This window comes from Vipera berus, assembly GCF_964194415.1.
Source record: "Vipera berus genome assembly, chromosome: W".
Lineage (NCBI taxonomy): Eukaryota > Metazoa > Chordata > Lepidosauria > Squamata > Viperidae > Vipera > Vipera berus.
The window spans coordinates 66,161,693-66,169,449 of record NC_138210.1 but is presented as its reverse complement, the minus strand read 5'-3'; the positions used below and the strand labels follow the sequence as shown (position 1 = coordinate 66,169,449).

The 7,757-nt window shown below is 38.8% G+C and overlaps 1 protein-coding gene across 1 annotated transcript; it reads right to left on the bottom strand.

Moving 5' to 3' along the window:
* Positions 1–206: 206 nt before the first annotated feature.
* On the bottom strand, positions 207–962 carry LOC308676391 (vomeronasal type-2 receptor 26-like; the record flags this gene model as incomplete). Its single annotated transcript, XM_081342203.1, has 1 exon — positions 207–962. One exon carries the CDS (start codon positions 960–962, stop codon positions 207–209), a length of 756 nt encoding a protein of 251 aa, XP_081198329.1.
* Positions 963–7,757: the final 6,795 nt, after the last annotated feature.

The following is a 7,757-nucleotide window of genomic DNA, read 5'->3' as shown; positions in this document are numbered from 1 at the left end:
AGGTGCTTTGGAGAAGTCAGGTGCTTTGGAGAAGTCAATTAAAATTGACTTCCAGAAGGGAAAAAACTTTCAAACTATCCAAGTCCTAGGGGACAGAGCATCATAGAAGGCCGGTCTAACTGCACATTCCTTTGTGGTTTCAAAGTACAAGTGAATATGTTCCCCAACATACATTATATATGATGTCAGGCAAACAGAGAGATTTGTTAAAACTTTCTTTTCATGAGATGTTGTTTATTGTTCAGTTCAGGTCTCATTACAATGATAACACACTTGGGGAAAAAGATACACACTAATAATCCAGCACTGGAGGAGATCATGGAGAAGATCTCCACTGCCACCATATATTTTCCCCTTGTGCTTAGATAGGTTGGAATAAAGCACAGCCAAACACTGCAGAAGACCAACATGCTGAAGGTGATGAACTTGGCTTCATTGAAACTGTCAGGTAAATTCCTAGCTAGAAAAGCAGCAGAGAAACTAACCAGAGCAAGAAAACCCATAAAACCCAAAACACAGAAGAACATGACTGAATCTTCATTACACTCCAGGATTAGTTCTTCAGGTATTGAATACACATCAAAATCTACATATGGTGGTGAGGTTATCATCCACACAGCACAAACACATATTTGAACAAGGGAGCAGAATAGTAGAATGAAACTAACCATTTTCCCCCCCACCCATTTTCTCAATTTGGAACCAGGTTTGGTGGCCATGAATGCTAGAACCACAACAAAGGTTTTGGCCAATACACAAGAAACCGCCACAGAGAAGATCAGGGCAAAAGCTGGTTGTCGAAGGAGACACACAATTGTATTGGGTCTCCCAACAAATAGAAAGACACAAAGAAAAGAAAGGAGAAGAAAAAGTAGGAGTGTATAAGTGAGATTCCGGTTGTTGGCTTTGACAATGGGAGTGTCTTTGTGTTTCACAAAGATTGTGATGACCAAAATTGTCATCAATGAAAAGCAAAGAGAAAGAACAGTCAGACTGATCCCCAAGGGTTCTTCATAGGACAAAAAGCTAATCTGCTTTGGAAGGCACATATTTTTCTCAGGATTTGGATATTGGTCTTCTGGACATGGAGAGCAGTCATCTATGTCTGAAAAAGAATGCATGTGAATTGATATAGGGAATATAGTGTTTAGTTTTAGTTTAGTTTGGTTTAGTCCCATTATATTTGAAATTTTCCTACCCTTCTCCTTTGATATTTTCCCTTCTGGACACAGGTGGCAATCATAGCAGCAAAACCACTCCCCTTCTTTCTTGGCCTTGCTGTATCCTGTCTCACAAGGATCATTACACAAAGATAGAGGTAATGCCTATCAATGAATGAAGAAGAATATTTTAAGATACAGAGAGGAAAGGAAGTGCTCGGAGTGATAGTGTTAGTGTGCAATCAATAGATTAAAAATAAAGTAGTGTGATAATTTTTGATGTACGGTAATTGGTCTGAAATTATAATAAATTAAATATCTACAATTATTAGTATTTATGGCCTTCTATCCCCACTGTCCAAAGACAATTTCTGTGCTGAGTAGTTAAAGTTGGTTTTCTCAACTTCTGAATTTTGAAGCCAGCTAACTGATGAAATCTAGTACACAAGTTTGCAGTTTTTATGTCAAAACCATGAAAAACATTGTCCATAATTAACAGGGGGCCAAAATAAAGGGTATGACATTTGTATCTACTGTAGGTAAATTAGAAAAGATGCTTTGAGACTTTCATCAATAAGGATATTTAAATGAAGGCAGACCAATCTAGATTCAAAAAGCAAACCTGATTAAAGCCTTCTGGCCAGGTGGTGGAATCCACAGAAATATTGAAGAACTTGTCTGCTGGAGCTGTGGGATCTATTATTCCAACTTTGACCCTCACAAAGGATTGGTTTGGGAATGTGATCCAGTTGATAATATCAAATCCACCAATGAATTCCCCATTTTTGTCAAAGGAGATCTTTTCACCAGCACTGTTGTTGAATCTGACACTTCTCAGAAAAGAATGCACCTGAAATATATTGATACTCAGAAAGGAAAAGTGAGAGAACAGGACTGAGGGAGGGAGACATAATGCATACATTCAAAACATTCATATAAATGTTTCTTTAAACAAAGTAAATATAAACTTTAAAAAAAATAGTTGTAGGCCAGAATAAAACAAGTGACATAACGCGTTAGTGACCTCTTGGATAGACTACTGCAACGCTCTCTACATGGAGCTGCCCTTGAATACCACTCGGAGTCTCCAACTGGTGCAGAATGCGGCCGCGCGAGTTGTGATGGGGGTCTCCCGATACTCCCATGTAACACCTCTGCTCCGCGAGCTGCACTGGCTTCCAGTTGTCTTCCGGGTGAGATTCAAGGTGCTGGTGATGACCTATAAAGCCCTAAATGGCATGGGCCTGGATTATTTATGGGAGTACCTTTTGCCGGCTTTAACTTCCCATCGTCCTTTGCGCTCCCACAGAGAGGGCCTTCTCAGGGTGCCGTTGGTCAGGGAATGTCGACTGGCGGCCCCCAGGGGGAGAGCATTCTCTGTGGGCGCACCTGTCCTCTGGAATCAGCTCCCTGTTGAGCTCCGGATGGCTCCCAACCTTCGCTCTTTTCGCTGCGACCTGAAGACTTGGCTATTTGAACTTGCCAGCCTGGACTGAGGGATTGGGATTTTAGATTTTAAATTTTAAATTTCAGAACGTGTTTTATTGTTTTGAATAATCATGTCACAATATAATTATCAGTCCTTCCTCTTCCACACATGGAATGACTAATAAAGGCATCACTCTACTTTCAACAATCACAGAATTGTGTGTGATGAAAAGCAACTATTCCAAAGAAAATATCTAGCACAGGGGTGTAAAACTGCTGGCCTGTGGACTGGTTGTGTCATGTGGAAGCCACAGTCACCCCAACTCCGGCAATGGGAAACAAGTTGTGATACATCGTGACATGTCATGTGACATGGGGAGTTTGACACCCCTGATCTAGAAAAAAAGCAACTACTGCACACCATGTGAATGGAATAGATCACCTCATTCTATTTATTTGAATTTATGGCAGAGAGATGGAATGTAGCAAGGAGGTGAATTCTCAGGAGGGAGGGGATATATTTCAGACAAGTAAAAGACAACTCAGTTTGAATATTCTGTGTCAGAGAAAAAGGATGAAAACACTCTTTCCTGAATAGTTCACAGATTATACTATGGATACATATATTAAAGTGCTCAATCGGGCAAGATTTTGTCTATAGGTATGAAACAAGAAAGAAACCAGCTTGTAAGAATCACCAAATCCCATTCTAAATTTCGCAGGTAGTTAATTTCATGGACAGTAGTACATTCTAAGAGATGTGGTTACAATTTTGTAGGATGCAATTTACAATTTTAACATCAGCACATAAATATTTAAGTTAATTAATCCATTACTGTATCTCACATTTAAACCTAATGTCAATCCCTCAGGAAATTATTGTTCACTAGAGTCTATGGACAGATCTTGCAATTGCAGATATGGTGGTTTCTGTACTACTCTGCTTACAGACTTACCTGCCACCATGCTTGATTATGAAACTGTTTCCTCCCTTCTTTAACAAATGTTCTTTCCCTGGATTTGGATGGATACAGAGATTGCAAAGCATGTGCCACAGCATAGACTGCATTGTAAATATTGTAACTCTGGCCACTCATTAGTGTTTCAAACACAGATGTGGGAAGGGTTTCAAGCCTCTCCTGTCCCAAAATTTATGAAAGGCAACTGAAGTGTAATCTGTCTGAGCTGTTACAAGCCAAATCTTATTCTTCTTTGGTATATCCTCCACTTCTGAAAACTGGAGGAAGGTTCTCAGAGCTGCTAAGGACTGAGTTTCACCATATAAAATTATCACATTGGCTGTTTTGTTCATGAGAACATGATATATATGTAGTCCTTCATCTATGGCATCAGTAAAATCACTGTAAAAAGATTCTTTTGGGAACTCTGCTATGAATTCAGTACAGATGCCATGCTCAGAAAATGTAGGGAGCACGTCCCGAAGGAATTTCTCTCCTTTCTCATCCTTTACTGTAAGAATTCCAATCCAGATCCATCTAAAATATAGCAATAGCTGCAGAATGCCCCTACGTTGGTGGGATTCATTTGGAAACATTTGTTGGAAGAAAACTGCTTGAGTCTCTTTATCCATGACTGGAGCAGAGCCATAGGTCAACTACAGAAAGATAAACATATGTACAGTTTATGTGAGCCTAAAAGTTTATTTGCATTTTTGGGTATTTCTCGTGTTATATTGTGAAACACTATGCAACTGGTTGTTTTTATTAGGAAATTTCAACCAAGATGTCATTCATAAGGTATCAGTAGATACATTTTTGTCGAAATAGTCCCATTTTTAATATTTGAATCTTAGTTCAGTGTCTGGAATTTGGACATATTTTAGCCCCACCATCTGTTCAGAGTTATGATTACTTATGCTGTTATGCAAATCCTATCAAGCAAAAATAATATCTAAGAATCTGAAAGGCTTGTTAGGAATATTACCAAGAAGTCACTCTTCAGGTGTCAGTAAATACCTTTACCTAGAAGTAGTCTCATTGTGGATATATCAATTGTGAACCTTATTTCTAGAATTGAGAAATGTTTTGCTATGTCACATATCCCCACTGTCTATTCAAATGTACTCATTACTCAGGCAGCTCTACTGATCCTATCAAACAACAAATAATATATAGGAATCAGAGAAGTTTTTCCTTTTCACAGATAGAAGCATATCTGTGGGGGTATGGCAGAATGATAGTGTATGTCTTCAGCACATCTTACCTGAGGAATTTTGTAGATACAGAGCACAGTTGCCATGTGAAGAGAGATGTCAGGTGCCCCAATGACTGCAGCCAAGGCATTTGCGACCCCACACTTGTAGTTAGGGATGAATTTTCTCTGAGTGAAAGGCAGAACCATTGAGGCGAAGTAAGTCCAGCTGGGACTAAAATTGCTGTTAAAAATGTGGAAGCCCAGCGTGATGTTGGGTAGGATCTGAGGATTTTCATTAATCTGTTTTATTGTAAATGCTAATGCCAGAATATGCTGGTAATTCTGAAAAACTATTCTGTAAAACATTTTTTTTTAAAAAGTACATTAAGAAATGTCTGGTTCACATTATGGCACTTGCAATCCTTCAGTACAACACATTATGTGGAATGTGTGAAATAATTCTTATTTCTGTGTTCTTATATGTGAGAATGTCCCACTATCAAACAACAGATTTTATGAATGGCTTATATGGAGAAGGAAATTGCTACATTTTGCCACCATAAATATAAAATGAGAAAACTGATCATGGGAAATATGTGCTTCCTCTTTATTAATGGTAGTAATAGCTTCATAAATTAAACCACACTCCTGAATATTAATAGATATTTAGATGTCATTTGTTATAAATAGAAATTTGATCTCCATTTCAACATTACCTGGAGACTAAAGTAAAATATAACTTCACATAAAATAAACCTAGGCATTCTACTTTAGATCTTTCTTTCTGGATTTTTTGCCATTAGAGGAAAAATTTCAAGCATCAGGTAATATACTAGGAAAGCTCAGTGCTTGACAATGAATTAATGGTGTACTTACATAAGTCTGTCATGAAATCCCTGAGAAGGATCTTGAATAAATTTGATGGGATTAGAAGATGCAAAGAAGGCAGAAATAATGCCAGCGATATTAATGTCTCCAAGCTGATGATAGGTATGCTGAATAGGAAGAGGCTGATGAAAGTCACATTGAAGGCCAGGATCCTTGCACACCACCTCAGGCAATACTATTAACAGTAATTCCATGAATACTAACATCTTCTGTGAGTGTCTTCTTTCTGGGTGCAAATGCCTCTCTCTGCCACAAGTTATTTGAAGTGGATCAGAATCAAATCAACTCACAGAGCTTTGGGGCTCCCAGCCATAGGTTGGAGTATTATGGGGACAATAAATACCATAATTCAGTGCCCCTTCCTCCTGTTTTCATGGAGTCCCATAGGATTTGTAAGAGACAAACTGGTTAATTTCTTAATGATAATAAGACACTCACATATGTGAACATCTTCAAAACATGTAAGGGCCTCCAGAGGCAGAGCTGAATGAGCAATAAGAAAAAAATAAAATCATTTAGAGATGTAAATCAAACTAGATATTAAATATAAGTATTTGTAAAGGCACTATTCTATTCTATTCTATTCTATTCTATTCTATTCTATTCTATTCTATTCTATTCTATTCTATTCTATTCTATTCTATTCTTGTTTTATTCCATTCTATTTTCCATTCCATTCAATTGCATTCCATTCTTCCATTGCACTAAATAACATTACTCTCTATTCTCTACTATCCATTACATTACCATTATTTTCATATATTCTTCCAGAAATTGGGATGTTTATTGCAATACTTGCTTGTCCTGTGGTTGAATTCTACTATTCAAGATCGACATATGATGCTGTAGGATGCTAATTTATGAAGGCTGCATTGGGAAACCAACTAATGACAATGTAGTAAGCATATAGCAGAATGAAGATTGGTTTACTAGCAATAGTACAGACAAAAAATCAGTTTAGATAAGAACTCATACCATGTTGTTGTTAGCTGCGAAGTCGTGTCTGACCCATTGCAACCCTATGCACAACGTTCCTCCAGGTCTTCCTGTCCTTTACCATCTTCTGGAGTCCATTTAAGCTCACTCCTACTGCTTCAGTAACTCCATCCAGCCACCTCATTCTCTGTTGTCCCGTTCTTCTATTGCCCTCAATCTTTCCCAGCATTAGGTTCTTCTCCAGTGAGTCCTTCCTTCTCATTAGGTGGTCAAAGTACTTGAGTTTTAGCTTCAGGATCTGGCCTTCTAAAGTGCAGTCAGGGTTGATCTCCTCTAGGACTGACTGGTTTGATTGCCTTGCAGTCCAAGGGACTTGCAGGAGTCTCCTCCAGCACCATAGTTCAAAGGCCTCAATTCTTTGGTGCTCAGCCTTTTTTATGGTCCAACTTTCACTGCCATACATTGCAACTGGGAAGACCATAGCCTTGACTATATCCACTTTTGTTGACAGGGTGATGTCTCTGCTTTTTAATGTGCTGTCTAGATTTGCCATGGCTTTCCTCCCCAGGAGCAAGCATCTTTTAATTTCTTGGCTACAGTCCCCATCTGCAGTGATCTTGGAGCCCAGGAAAATAAAATCTGTCACTACCTCCATTTCTTCCCCATCTATTTGCCAGGAATTGAGAGGGCCGGATGCCATGATCTTGGTTTTCTTAATGTTAAGTTTCAACTCAACTTTTGCACTCTCCTTCTTCACCCGCAACAAGAGGCTCTTTAGCTCTTCTTCACTTTCTGCCATTAGAGTGGTATCATCTGCATATCTTAGGTTGTAGATATTTCTTCCGCCAATCTTAATTCCAACTTTTGATTCATCTAGCCCTGCCTTTCTCACTATGTGCTCTGCATATAAGTTAAATAGGCAGGGCGACAGTATACAGCCTTGCCGGACTCCTTTCCCAATTTTGAACCAATCAGTGGTTCCGTGTCCAGTTCTCACTGTTGCTTCTTGGCCCACATATAGGTTTCTCAAGAGACAAAGAAGATGGTTTGGTACGCCCATCTCTTTAAGAACTTGCCACAGTTTGTTATGATTCACACAATCAAAGGCTTTAGCATAGTCAATGAAGCAGAAGTAGATGTTTTTCTGGAACTCCCTAGCTTTCTCCATGATCCAGCGTATGTTGGCAATTT